This window comes from Pleurodeles waltl, chromosome 11 (assembly GCF_031143425.1).
Source record: "Pleurodeles waltl isolate 20211129_DDA chromosome 11, aPleWal1.hap1.20221129, whole genome shotgun sequence".
NCBI classification, from domain to species: Eukaryota; Metazoa; Chordata; class Amphibia; order Caudata; family Salamandridae; genus Pleurodeles; species Pleurodeles waltl.
In genome coordinates this window covers 542,643,097-542,658,067 of record NC_090450.1, presented here as the reverse complement: position 1 = coordinate 542,658,067, position 14,971 = coordinate 542,643,097, and the positions used below count along the sequence as shown (strand labels likewise).

General features: G+C 45.0%; 1 protein-coding gene across 3 annotated transcripts in view; it reads right to left on the bottom strand.

Moving 5' to 3' along the window:
• HR (HR lysine demethylase and nuclear receptor corepressor) overlaps positions 1–14,971 on the bottom strand; it is a 316,649-nt gene that overhangs the window by 63,495 nt on the left and 238,183 nt on the right. For all 3 annotated transcript variants that reach the window (XM_069213971.1, XM_069213973.1, XM_069213972.1), the window contains exons 15-16: positions 8,157–8,281; positions 140–268 (exon numbers count right to left, since the gene is read on the bottom strand). In XM_069213971.1, coding sequence (XP_069070072.1) covers positions 140–268; positions 8,157–8,281 — 254 coding nt within the window. The remainder of the gene's footprint in view (positions 1–139; positions 269–8,156; positions 8,282–14,971) is intronic.

The window sequence follows — 14,971 nt, the reverse complement described above, 5'->3', positions numbered from 1 at the left end:
GAGCTATGCCCTTCTCCCAGTGCCTGCACCCTACCCCCCATATCACCCATGAAGCTTCATACATCACAGAACCCTAATATGTCACCCTGTACTTTAACGGAAGGCACGCTTCTCACACAACTCCTCGGATCCTTCGCACCTTGCTGGAAAGATTGTCCTTCACTGAAGCCCCCTCCGGGATCTTCCGAATGCACCAGGATGTTCAAGAAGTCTGCCACCTCAGCAGCCAGGTTTTTGGTCCCAATGCATCTGTTGTCAAACTTCATTCCTGAAAAGCATAAATATGTCAGGAGCAGTCAGAAGCCCAATCTTCACAGCAAACAAAATCCTTCAGAACAGGGCAAGTGAAAGAGTCTCCCAAAAATCCATTGGGTAATTGAGTATGATGGGAAGATGTAAGGTGTGGCAGGGTCTTTTTGAAGGTCATGAATGACTTACTGTAGCCCAGGAGATCTGGGTTCTCCTCGACTACAGTTGATCTAGTTGTGTTTCTAAGGTCGTCAGTGAGAGAGTTCGAGCAGTTCAGTCCCAGGATGACTTGGTACGTAAGATCCTTCACCCAGTTCAAAGTCTGAATACCAAGGTGGGTCTGGTGGAAGTGAAGCCACAACCCAGTATCTTCCCCTGGGCAGATTCAGCGAGTGGTGCAGTCCACTCAGTCCTTTTGGGTTTAACTTGTTAGGTCAGGGCAGGGGAGGAGTTTTAGCAGTGTTAAGAGGGGCAGGGGGCAGAACCTCCTCTTTAGGCATTTGTCATGCTACCTGGCGATTCAAGTAGCAATACAGTGCTCTTCTAGTCATTTTTCAGTGGGCCTATGAGGGTGTTAGGTCATGATAGTCATTCTTTTTGCTTTAAGGTTTCGTGTTAGTGGCAGTTATCCACGGTAATGCTTCAGTAGTTGAAATGCTTATGGATTGCATGAGGAGGGTAGAAAGTACCTCCTCAAGCATGGTGTTATTGAGCAGCCATTGATGGGCACCAGGAGGCCCATAAGAGAGTTATCTAGCATGGTTTCTGCGGCTGTGATAGCTTGATCGCTGGCAAGGGGAAGGAGTATGGTAGGTCTAGAAAAGCAAGGAAATTGTTGGTGTGACCAGAGCAGAGGCACGGTTGTGGGGGTGAGAGGAGTACATGTGAGTCCAAGTGTACTTGGCCATGCTGTATTGTCATGATTTCCAGTGATTCCAGCCGGTCCCCAGAGGAAAGAGTCTGTCTGCGTTTGTGGCACCATAGATTTGGTTCAAGGGGTAGGGTCAGAGGAGGTGGGGCCATCAGGGCTGCAGGTTCTGCCACAGCCAGGCACACTTAAGAGCATGATGACAGGGCATGCCATGCAGGTGCCCATGCACCGCCAAGTGCATAGTGTGCGTTTTAGAAGGAAGATTATTGGCAGTGCCCATGATGGTGGAACTCTGTAAATTGGCTAAAAGGCCTATTGTGATTAGCTTGGATTTGGAGCCCAAACAAGAGGAGGCAGTGGCTTGGAGAGAACTGGGGCTACCTATTCCTGGGATTAAAGAGAGATTGGGAAATAAGAAGACCGTGGCCAGACAGTCTCAACTAGTTGGAGGAACAACTGCCAAAGGGCTATAAAGCAACCTGAGTTAGGGCATAAAGGCCTTAGTGGTGGTGGGCAAGGACTGCTGCTAGACGTCAGCGTTAGTGAGGTGGGCAGGGAGAAAGGTACCACATTAGGCTAGATGGAAATAATGTTTATAGGAAGAGGAGGTAGTTGTGGGTTAAGATGCTGGGGAGGACAAGCTGTGTCAATTAGTACAGCCCTGGTGGCTTTTGGGGCCTTCAAATATAACTAACCCACCAGAATTGACATGGGGTGAATGGTATCATCGATTCAAGCAGCACAGTGGCTTGTGGACACTGGCCTGAAGAGAGGGAGAGACTGAGGCAGCCTCCTTGATGGCAGGAGCAGTGAAGAGCCTATACATGGATGACAGTAGTGTTGGTGATGTCGAACAACCAAGTATGAATATTGGTTTGAGTGTGTGTGTGTTGAGCGGGTCATGGTGATGACCAGGAATGTAATAAGGAGTTGGATTATGATGAGGAAGACAATAACCTGGGGGAAAGTGAGATTGTTGGAGGAAGGTTGAAGAGAGATGACCCATGTGGTGTGGTGGAGTGATCTGTTGGACACAAGGAAAACAAGGGCATTGCTATTGGGGAAACAAAAGAGCTAATATGACAATGAAGTCAGTCAGAGGGCAAAAGGGTATGTCAGGTGACATTAGGTCAGGTATGAAAAAGTGGTGGGCACCTTGAGGAAGTGGTGATGGGCATGACCAACTGAAAGTGCTAAGACGGATTTCTGTAGGCATAGAAGAGGATTTGGTGGAGGACACTGCTGAAAAATGTGTGGGGTTAAATAAGGTGAAAGAAAGTGCAGTTGTGGGAGGACAAGGTAAGGAAAAGACAGAATTTGGTAGTGAGAACATGGTGTGCAAAGAGGTTTTTGCTTATATGATAAAAGGTACAGAGGAAAGTAAGAAATTTGGGGAGGCATATAAAGTCAGCAATACTTCTCTAGATGATTTACACAAGCATTTATTGCAAACAAAACCAGGTTGATTATATAGGTATTGCAGGGTTGTGTTACAATGAGAAGTTCCACGCTAGGATGGTGGCAAATCCATTAAAGCAGTGAGGTTGAGGCAGTTAGTGAACTGTGGCTTTCATGGATGGTGCTGACTAGGTTGGTTCCATCACTTCTTGGAGCTAGTGGACTGCATATTCAGTATAATCTCTTTCTTAGACAACCCACTCATTCAGGGGTCTGAGGTACCAGGAGAGGCGAGCTGTCACAGAGCAGAGTATGCTGGGCTTTTAACAAAAGAAGATGTGTCAGGTTGCAGGCGAAGGACCCTGTGGTGTCATGCTTTGAAGCTGTGGCATATGGACCGCCGGGTCAGCCAAGAAGAGGATGCAGCCAACATCCAGTGGTTGGTAAGGGGACGTAGGTCAGTTAAGGCTGATAAGTTGTGTAATGGGCTGGCAATATATCCAAATAGGAAGGCTACAATGACGCTAGAGAGGGCTTTCAGAAACAGTTTGGTTTACTAGGGTCCAAGGGCATAGAATATGAAGTCTGCTGAAGTCAATCCTCAGGTTGTCAGGGAGCAGCTGTATAATGAAGATGAGAAAGGAAGGATAGTGGGCCCATTGCAGGATTGGCTGCCTCCAAATTTGAGGTTTTCTACTTTAGAGGTTGTAGCTAAGAAACAAGAGGCTTAATTCAGACTTATCCATTATTTGTTATGGAATCCTTGGATGATGCCATTGATTTTATAGGCGATATGCAGTAGGTGCTGAGCTAAGCAACTTGGATAATAATTCATCCTTTAGGTTATTACCTATGCATCCAGGTGATCTTTTGATCCTGAGATTACAGTTTGAAGGAAGAGTTTCTCTTGACAGACTGTTTCCTATGGTTTGTTCAGTGTTTTATTCACTCTTTGAGATGTTTAGCTCTTTCTTGCACAGGGTGTCTTCTTACAGAACAGGTTTTGTTCAAGTCACTCATTACCAGGATGGCATTTTCTTTGGAGGATGTACAAGTTCAAAGAGTTGCAGTTATGCCTTTCAGTCATTACAGTGTGAGTTGCAGAATTTGAGAGTGCTACTAGCACCAGAAAGCCGACTACTGTATGAATTTATTGGTGATAAACTCGATGCAGATAAAGTGGAGTGAGTTTTCATCAGGAAAATGTGTGTCAATTGTTGCAGCTTTTGGAAGAGGTAGCAGAGTCAAAAATTGGAACTGAGGAAAGTGCAGGTTTACCCATATGAATTTTGCTTGCAGGAGGGTCAGAGCACAAAGGAACTTTTGTAGGTGGTTAGATTTTTCGATTTCAGGTGCAGTATTGCCATTATACAGTTCACCTGAATGCTGAATTACATGCAGCCTTAAGAGTTTAGATTACCTTCTTCAGAGGTTTCAATGGAGTCACTCTGTGGTTGTAAGGGATACATGGCTTGTTCTAAAGCTTGTGCAGGTTTTCTTGTTAGATTGTTTCAAGTTCAATATTGTGTTTAGAGCCAAGCGTATCTCAGGGATGGATAAGAACATGGTGGATGCATTGTCTCACTCACAGGGGGAGAATTAATGAGCTAGCTCCAGGAGCGGAGAAGGCGAAGATCAGAATCCTTCAGAGGCCATGGGACTTGGATCTAGGGTCTAGGAGTTTGTGGAAAAGTCCGTGAGTGTCCACAAAGAAAGCTTGCCAGCAAGCATGGAAGAAGTTTCTGAATAATGTTGCTGTGAGAAGAGGGAGTGATGGAAAAAGATTTTTAAAAGAAGAAAGCATGATTCTGTGTTTTTGTTAAGTGACAGATAAAGGAGGAGTTGTCACTAGTTACAATTTCCGGTCAGCTAACAGGCATTGCTTTTTATGGTAAGTAATATAGGGGTTATAGACTTATGCATGGGATTTAGGGCATATATATATAGGCATATTGGTCTATGGAAAAGGGGTGTTTAGTCGTCAAACGGAGACCAATCACAAGAGCTATGTTGGCCAGGATTTTAACTGCACTCCTGGTCTTATGTTCTCTAAGTGGGAGGGAATTTGTGCTCTCCTTGCAAGGTTTGGTTGTCTGTTGGAGTGAACGGATCTCTGAATTTCTGGGGAGTAAAGTCTTCCTAGTCTACTAGGGGGGATATGTGTGTGTGTATATATATATATATATATATATATATATATATATATATATATATATATAGTTAAGGGTAGAGTATTGTGAAGAAAGACAAAAAAGGACCAGCTGGGAAAGGGACAGGAGGTCTGGCTCTGCGGCTCGGATGAGTTGTGGTTTTCTGGAAATGTTTTTCTTGGATTGGAGGGGGGAATTTTAGTGAGGAAGTATTCAGACCTACTGATGGCAGTAACTTAACCAGTTTCAGGTCCTACTGGTCTTGCACAAAGCACTAATTTTGCTATGCTGGGCAGAGTCCCATTTTGGAAAGCACTCCTTCAGACTCAGAGCACCAACTAAAGCAGCGAGGCTGGCGGGGCAGGAATTCCTTGTCGGGGTTTTCCTGGGTGGCAGGAAGTTGGCAAGGGCCACGAGCAGTAATTGTTGCTTCGGCTCGATGAAGGGCGAGTGACTCTAGCCCGGGTGGGGTTTGGGGCAGTTCGAGGGTGAGTAAGATTTTGCAGGTGATGTAAGGACGGTAGAGAAATAAATAAAATAAGGTTGTGTGTGGGTGAATGTTGAGGGAGATGTTATGGGATGTTTCACAGTTGGAACATTAGGTATGGTTATTGAATTAGTGAGGCATAGGGGTAGACTGTAAGGCATTTGCTGAGACGTTTTGTGAGTTTTTGTTGTAGACCTGGTCTAAAAAAGAGGGCTTTTCCACTTAGTACATGGTCTGAATTTCTTCTGAGACCGAGGAGAGTAGGCAGCAGTCTTTCGAGTGGGAACGAGTAAGCGTTGGAATTCTCTTTTCTCGTTAGAAATACCGTCAGAAGCTCATCTCCCAGACATCTACCAGCTCCTTAAAACTTGGGTATTCCCACTAGCTCTTCCTGGCATTTAAATGGGTACATGTCCGGGTTACTCAACAGCGCCCACAAACTTCTGTGTTTTTGTGCTGAATATATAACCCACAAAGCAATGAATAACCCACTAAAAATTCAGTATGATCAAACTACGTACACAAATACAAAATGCAATTGGTACAGTATGTTTATCCATCATACATTTTTTTACTTTTTTCTTTTATTGATGTACACATGATTCAAGCAGGTGCGTTGCTACCAATAGTGCGGCAGGAGTACTGACACCGGGCCAGGGCTATCAGGGAGCCCTAGCATTCACATTTTGGCTGTCTTCTACTATCCAGCTTGTAAATGGGAACCCATTTTCCTGGCTTGCATCGGGGCCCCTGACACCCTTGCTATGCCGCGGGGTTCAGAGGACCTCGAGGTCTGTAGTTTGATCATACTGAATTTTAAGTGAATCTTCAGCCTTAATTGGCACCTCTTTTGTGTTCCAGATAGACTGTGGGTATGATGTTTCCTCCTTCCCTAGTCAATAGCAGACCTCCCTATTCCTGCAGTGAAGCTCATCCAGGACTGAGTGGACTTTCAATTCAAAACCTGGTCCAGTGGTTAATTTGTGACGGTGTTTGTAGGTGGTCGACAGCAACATTCATTGTTTGGGGCCAGGACTTATTTTTTATTATCAGGCTTTTGACCCAGATCAAAGCAGAGGCAGAAACAAAGAGACAAAGGAGGAAAATAAGGATGGGAAAACAGTGAAAATGAGAGAAAGGCAAAAATCCTGCAAGAGTGAGTTAAAAAGACAGGAAGTGTAGGGTGGTATAAAAAAGAGGGAATAAAGATGAAACAGCCTTGGCATGGGGCAACACCACGATTCACCGATGCCGGTGGGGTGCTCCTAAGAAACACCTGGGACCCCTGCATCTGTTTTTTCTCTTTGTTTTGCCAATGAAGCATTGCCCTCTTCGGACGTTTGGAAAATGGGAGCATTGCCACGCCACATCCTTTCCTCCCTAATTTGCTGCCAGCTGACAAACAGGAGTCTGTAGTCAGGGACTTTTCCAAGAAATGGGCTTTGTTCAAATTTAGGACCAGGGATTTGCACTTCAGAATTTGAAAACAAGCAACCGGCAGAGTGTGACTCTGAATAACAGGTTCAGAGACCAAAAGATTAATCTTCTCCTTTCACACCTTCATCACAGAACGAGAGGGGAGAGGGGCGAAACTTCCATTCCAAACAGGGCCCTCGTATGTTCACCTCTCACGCTAGATGGGCTCGTATGTTCACCTCTCACGCTAGATGGGGTGGGGGAAAAGGGTTTCCGTATTAGTATCCAGCAGAAGCTGATCCTTAGGGCATAGTTTTCCTAGATGCCTCTTGTGTGCATCCATCTTTAAGAGAATTGGCTGTCACCCTTTCAAACAGGTGGGGCAGCCATTCAGGGTCTTAAGGGAGCTCACTGACTGCAAGCTTGGATTTCCCTGTAAAGGGACCAATATCTATTAAAATTAGGCCTGTGTAAAATCTTGTGAAATTTCATGAATGATGTAAAATTTTGCTAAGTGAAATTTCACAGTATCTCGCATATAAACTAAACGTGGGGGTATATCTTTCGTTCAAAAGGAACATTAATTTCCCAGGCACATTTCTCACAGGCCTAATTAAAAATCTAAAGCTTCACCATGTAAAGACGTATGAATTTCTCGTATATAGTTACTCTGGGTGCACTTTTGTCCACTGTGTGTAGAGAATACCATTATAGCTGAGTTTAGGCTTCCATATAATGGTTGCTAATTCCAACTTGGTCTCTGTTTACAGCTCACAGGTTCCGTAAAGTCCCTCTGTGTCTACCAGTTCTCTCTTTGCCACTCAGCAGACTTGTAAAAAGTGACTATATTTACCCCTCCTCCTTTGAGAGGTAGTGTTTGGTTCATAATAAAAGCCTGATCATATCCGTGTTTAACGTCCATGTGTTTACTGTTGAACCACAATTGCAACAAAACTATGCTCTGCTCAGGTATTCTGATTAGGCCTATTCTGGTATCATGGGTGTACTCTCAAGGTCGGCTCCATTCTTGTATTGCCTCTTGGAGTCTGACGCTCTGGTTAGTACCTTAAACCATCTCCATCATGCAACATGGGTGTGGACGGGCTGCTCTACACCTGCTCTGCATCTACCACAACAACACATGTGGGAGTCCGCTTGGACCGATCTACATAGACACAAGTGATACTAATTTTTTGGCTGAACATCTCTCCTTTCAGAAAAGAACCTCCTCTGGAGAATAACTGTGTGTCTTCTTTTTTTGAAGACATCTTTTATTGTTTACAGCCGGATTATAGCAATACACAAATGAAGAAAAAGATAACCCATAACTACAGCCACCCCCAACATTTGATGCAGCGTGAAGTGTTCACTGGTCAAGTTCCACAGAAAAAAAGGAAAATCTAATTATCACATCCCAAAACTCTCCTCTTATGGCACTGTAGGTGTAACAGTATGTGCTTGTTCCTCATCCTCAGAGGAGACCTCCTGAGATCCCCCTTCCCATCCCAGAAAATTAGTCTGCAGGTCATCCCAATCTTGCAGATCATCTTCCACCTTATCATCATGTAACTGTGTGTCTTCTTACCGTGGGTTGCAGAGATACGAGGACACAACCACAGCTGGTCAGCAAGCATGTAGGAGGCCAGGTTCAGTTTCCCACGAGGATGGCAGTATTCTGGTAGCGGCAGACAGGTGGTGAGATTCTCCAGCCTGGAAAGAGAACATGATACAATGGTGAAATTTATTGGGCGGTCTAGTCTTACAGAGCAGTTGCTACTTTCTACACCAAAAAATAGCACTATGGTCCATACAGCGTGCAAAAGGCATTGAGATGTGGGTCAGGAATGTTTCATTGCTCCAATAAAATCCTGATGGTACAGGTCCTGACTTAGTACATGGCGAGAGTTGTTTGTAGGACCCATACAACAAGGATGTAAATGTTCCATTGGTAGATATGTGTGCATGCCTGAATGCATGAGTTCAAGGGAGTGCTTCTGGACTGCATTCAGATACAATGGCAGATGTGCGTGTGCGCTTCAGTGGTTACCTACCACACTCAAATTACATAACCCTGCAGCTGTCAGAGCAGTCATTAATTCGAAAATCAATCACTCTAACAGCCTTCTGAGTGGATTATTAGACACACATCACAAGCCTTCAACTAGATCTAAATGTGTGGAGAGGTTAGTAGGGGATGCTCAGAAACACATTTCTCATCAACATTTTTACTGTCCCCCATCAGACACTGATTTAGAAGTTGGAAAACACAAAATCAACCTTGCAAAAAAGAACAGAATGCTCAATCCAATATCCTCTGTGATACAAAGCACTTTGATGCCATTGAGGGTAAAATGCCCATTGATTGAGGACTTCACTTTCAGGGGGTTCCTTCTCAATATACCAACCACAAGGATAGATTCAGACCATGGTATCTCTTGGAGAGGCCTTAGATATCTCAACCATGAGGCTACTTAAGGGTCAAAATGTCTCAGTCATCTCCATGAGCAATGATGTATTCCTGTGGACAAGGTGGAATTGTTGTCTACCCAAAATATTTTTCCTCTTTTCTGGTGGCTAAGGGCTTAGGTCATTGTCTCACCCCCAGAATCAAATTTTGTGAACGTGCTCTTAATGCCGATGTATGCACACTGTGCAATCCTGCAATCAGCAGACACTACCAACCTTATCACCACTAATAACCTCAACACCATGATCATTAGGAAGAAAATTAGTATTTGAACATCAACCATATCCTTGATGTCCTGGTACTACAGCATCCATCGTACTCACCAGCCGAGTCACAGTTATCCACCTTGTGCTGCCACTGACCTTCAACACCTTTGACCTCCTTTCCTGCTTTCAGCTATCTGCCATACATTCAGTTCTACCTCATCTACCGATCATCTGACACTAGTCCAGCTTTCATTTTTTAGATGACCAGTCTCAACAAAACCAGCTCAACTATTTATGTCCACATTTTCCTCTGCAACTTAACATAAAAGACGACAGACACATTGACCAAACTGTGAAGGATGTCTTCCACAACCAGGTGCCCTCCTCTAAAATCACACTGTTTTTCAGGCAGCTGACCCACAGCAGTGGAAAAAGCCAAGACAGCATCCACACCACAGTGAAGTACCTCTTGTGTCACTCATCGTGATGCTGGCTGAAGGATTCTGCTGCAAGTACCTTTGACATGTGACACGCTCTAAGTCACTGAGGCCAGCCAAAGTCAGCTAAGGTAATAAGGAAAGCCTTCACACACTTCCCAACAAACATACTTAGGCTTTTCTGTTTTCTGTTTCTATTTGTTGTGAATCTTGGAGATTTTTTAAGCATTTTCCCATGATTTTAAAAGTTGTAAAAATGTGTAGCGATCAGTGTTTACTCTTTTTTAGTTTGCAACACATTAGAGAGACTGTGTTTCTCTAGTGCTTATGAAGAATGTTTGCTTTTATTTCCTATTGCCCCTAATTCGCTAATTTTTACTTCGTTTTTCCAGCTTCTACTCCCTTCTGTGCTCTTTGCTTGAAATTCCTCTTTCAAGCAATTTTCCATTATTCATCTTATCTTCCTGCCTGTCTCGTTTCTCAGCACTCAATCTGATTGCAGCAGTTACAAGGTTAATGGTGGGCATTTAACACCCCTCTCTGCTACCCTATTCTTCAGACAAATGGCAAAGACAAGGAGAATGTAGATTTTATATTTAGGAAATTAGATGTATAATGTGGGGAACTTGGTGCTCTCCTACTGCAAGTCAGCGTCGTACTGTTCTGACCTTTGTTTTGAGTTACTAGAAAAGGGTGGGACTAATAAATACATCATTATGAAGCATGCGCCAAACATGGCACTAGTCCACTCCAAGAGAATGCCCCAGTAATCCACAACTTCTTCACGGACAATATCAACAAAGTCTTATAGGACATCAACAACACAGCTGCACCCATCATCTCAACGAAAGTCCCACCCAACAGTGCATCCAAATAAACTACTTCCAATGTCCTCTGAGTAATGTGGTAAAAACATGCCATTTCCCGAAAACTACAGGGTAGAAAGATGATGTCATCCCATCAATGATAGTGAAGTACCTCTCGAGAGAAGCCCTGATAAATCAACTAAACATGGCCAACATCTTCTTCGCCCTAGGTACCTTCCCTGAGGCTCTCAATATATGACAGCTTCTGGCCATTCTAGAGAAGCCTAGCCTCGACACAATAATCTCACAAACTACCATCTGATCACTCATCTGTCATTTTTTGGGAATGTTAATAAGAAGGCTTTTGCTAACCACATCCTCAGGGAAATCAAGATAACCACCCTCTTACAAGACTACCAGCAGCAGAGCCAGTGCAGCACAGAGACAGTAAAATCCAGGTTGTGGTTGATGCTCTTCAGTTCTTCAACAGTGCTCTCATCCTGCTCAACCTCTCTGCAGTTTTCAACACTGAGGATCGCTGGTCTTTCTTGACTCCCAGACACTCTGATTGAACTCCATATGGATCATCGTTGCTACGATAACAACTTTCAGTGAGAGCCCAGCTCCTCTGCATAAGCTTTTCTAAGTCAGAAACCAAATCTGTGGCATCCCCCAAGGTTCCATTCTTTCATCAGTGGTCTTAAACTCAAACAGAAATCCGGGAAATGTCGGTGACTAGCAAGGGCTTTGGCATTTATCAGGTGGCATACAACTCTGCCTCAAGATCTCCTCTAGCCACCATTGCAGAATTCTGCACTCTTCTACTGTAATTCCCTCCCCTGAAAACTCCTCTTCTCGGTGGTGTAATTCTGCCCCTCCACTCCCCTTTATGGTGTATTCCCAAATAGCACCGTTTACCCTCTCCATAAAACAAGAGTTAAAAGTACTTGACTAAAAGCAACATTTGCCATAATCTGGCCTCTGCACTGAAAGAAATATCAGCTACTCCTGCTCAGTAGGGTTTGCTAGTCTGGGAATATTCATGGGGATCTCCCTGAAGCGTTAGTGATTGTGGGAAAGAAATCCTTGAGTGGTCCACTCCCCCAAGTGTGACCAATGTTTGTCTCTGGGACTCCAAAGTAGAATATGTGGGTACATCTCAAATTCCTAGACGGTCTTTAAAGAGTAAATCTCTCTTGTAAGTATAGAGGGATATGTCAATAAGGCACCCTGTGAACCATGCACAGAGATTTTTAAATTCTCTAATGAAGAGATGGGAATGCTAGATGAGTGGTAAGGTAACTACGGTTTGCAGTCTTTGAAGTTCGCACTCAGGTATTTTGGACACCACAGATAGAGATTGTTGGCGTAGTCTATACGTGAAAGACATTTCAGACTTTTTGGGGATATTTACATTTTTTTGTACAGTGCTTCATTGCTTTGTGGTTAGGTTTGTTCTGTACAAAGCACAGACGTCTATTGATAGACAGGCACATATATACATTGTGAAATGAACTTCCACTTCGAAGGTTTAATCTCTTCCAGATTTGCACATGGCACTGCGGGGCTGGCATCAGTAACAAGCTACAGATAGCAAAAGGAACTAATGGATCCTAGAGTTAAAAATCTGCCCTCTTACTCTGGTTCTTGCTTAGGCATACATTTGATCTGAGCTGGCCAAGCGTGCTGGAGAATGAAAAGTCAGATGTGCATGCTGTGTTGCCAGTAGGCCTCAGTGAAATTGTCATTACGCCAGCATAATCTAGAATAGTCTTGGTAAAGTTGCATAAAGCAATTTATGTGAATTTCCTGAAATGTAATTACGCTTTTATGCTATTTCACATAAGTATACGTTGTTCGTGCAACAATTTAGCAGAAACGCATGGGATCAACGGGAACGACCAGAAAGTGGGGCACTTCCGATTGCAGAGCTTGTGTTATTGCGCTATTTTGTTTAGCACCAAAGCATTCTTCATCCAAAATGGATGCAAGGACACATTTGTGCTAAAATACAGCGCTAAATGTCGGTTTTGGACTTCGTACATTTTTCCCATAAAGTCACGTAATTACGCAAATGCACACCACGCACATTTCCTACACCCCGATTTGCCAAGCGTACTTTAGAAGACAGAGAGAGCTGACTGCAGGACGTGCAATATTATTTGGGTCACCGGTGCATTGCCTGACAGCTAATGCAGGAGACGGTGTGCCCAATAGCTGTCAGCGGCCCAAGATCGCACAGCGTGTCAGTGAAGAGCAAACGAGGGCTGCCACACCACTGGGGTACCTGAGGCTACACTGGCTGGCTCGGAGTCGACGCGTTCTGCGGCGCTGTAAGTGCAGGCAGCAGGCTATTGCTTGCTCAGCTGCCCCCTTTTTGATTTGCCAGGGTCGTCACACACCATTCACTGAAGGAATCTGACCTCCAGCACCTTACCTCATCTTCCCTCCTCCCCCCCAAGCACAGGCAGTGAACCCAGATTTGCCCAACTAGCTCCCTTCAGCAATCTATTGCAGAGGACTTGTCGGCACTTGCTAAGCTGAAGAGCGACCAAGGCATAACCGGTTCGCCACTATTGCCTTGATGGTTGCATTGCTGCATTCTCTGCCTTTTTCTTGCCAGTCGCCCACTTCCCGAGCTTGTCCTGGCATCCACCCTTATACATCCCCCAGACGGACATTGTCTTGCCAGTTTCCTCTGGCACCTTCTTTCCTCGATCGTGTCCTGACAATTCACGCTCCTGCACTCATATTATCCAGCCTTGTACTGCCACTTGCCCCTCATACACCCTCCGGTGCCCGGGCCTTGCCCTGGCAATCACCCTCTTGCTGCCCAGTCGCAGTGTCTCCTCAAGTAACCCACGCTGGCCCGGCTTTTTCTAATTACACACACAGCAGGAACAGAGAAGTCTGTTTGTCCACAAACAACGCCAGCTCAGCTTGGCAGACGCCATGGTATTATGCAAGCGAAAGGGCCGCCAACGGAGCCGAGTCTGGCAGGAAGGAGGCCGCAGCCGCCGGAACGTTCTCCATCTTATGTCCGCCCAATGCTTTGTTCGTCCAACCCTCCCTCCTGGGTGGTGTCTGTACATCTGCCCGTCTCAGCGCCCGTCTGTGCGTAGTGGGCAACGCCGGACTGCCCCCAGACACGGTAGATCTTTTTTATGGTCCATCTGTCATACAAGGTGCCAACCTCCGTCCTCGGATTCGTCTGGCTGTCTCCGGGTCTCCCTGCGCGTGCCAGCCCCATCTGCAGATTTCAGGCTTCGACTACCCACCCACACTGTCAGTCTGTTCCACCATCCTGCGTCTGCATGTGCCAGATCATGGAGTGTAATCAAGTGTCCATTTTAGTATTTATGTACTTCTCAGGCTAGAGCTGGTGGCGATCCATACGCCTCTCAGATTTTATTTATTGATGTAATTTTGGATGGGGCAGTGAAGATTTGTCTGTGAAGTGGGACAAGGTTCTGGGCAGGTAGGTACACGCAGAGGGTACAAGTTTGCTTTGCAAATAAATCCTCGAGCCTGCTTCTCAACTCAACCTCATCTGGGAATCTACCATTAGCCTTGGAGTATTCCCACAACCTGCCAAATGCGCCCCACAGACCATAAGCGCTACAAACCCCCTCACCCTACACACATGTTCATCCTCTCAAATTCACAGACAATTTGAAGTACAAAGATATTCATCCCACACACACAGGAGTCCCTCACTCTCACGCGGGGATCTCTATTTACAAACTAAGACCACCCATACACATAGTACCCTATGGTACTAGGAATAGGAGTAGGATTGTATGTAGGTTTTATTATGCGTGTAGGTAATCACCATTTTGAAGTACCTTTAGTACATATCATTTTTTTGTTTACTTTACACTATGCCAATCACTTAACTTGTTCCAGCGCAAGGCATTGTTCACACTGAAAATATTTTGTGGAATCTATGGAGGTACTTACTATATGTGTGGCGCATGGGCTGTGTTAACAATGGTCACTGTGTGACGCATAGAAAACCGAGCCTGCCACGCGCTGTGCAAGAATCAAATCTTTCCAATCACAGAAGCCTATCTTCCAAACACAACACTACTTCAAAAATGCCTTGAACTCCAAATCCAGAAGGTCCAGCATGCCAACAAGAACACTGGTGCTCCAAACAGAATGAGCGCAGTACTCGAAACCGAAGTAGTCTTTCCAACCCAACAGAGGACTGCACTGAAATCCCATGGAGCTGACAATCCTCACACAGCCTCTTCTGACAACTGCAAAATTTCTCAGCACCTTCAGACAAACCTAGCTTTCCATTGCAACAAGCTCTCCAACACAAGGAACTCGTTTTACAAAATCTATGTCTTCAGCGCTTCAATCGTAAGGAACCACGTCCAGTATACCAAAGGAGTCTCATGCACTGATGCTCTACAACACCCAAGGAGCCCAAAGCCTCAAGTGTGGAGCATGGTTCGCTACACCCAGGGTGCCTGTTA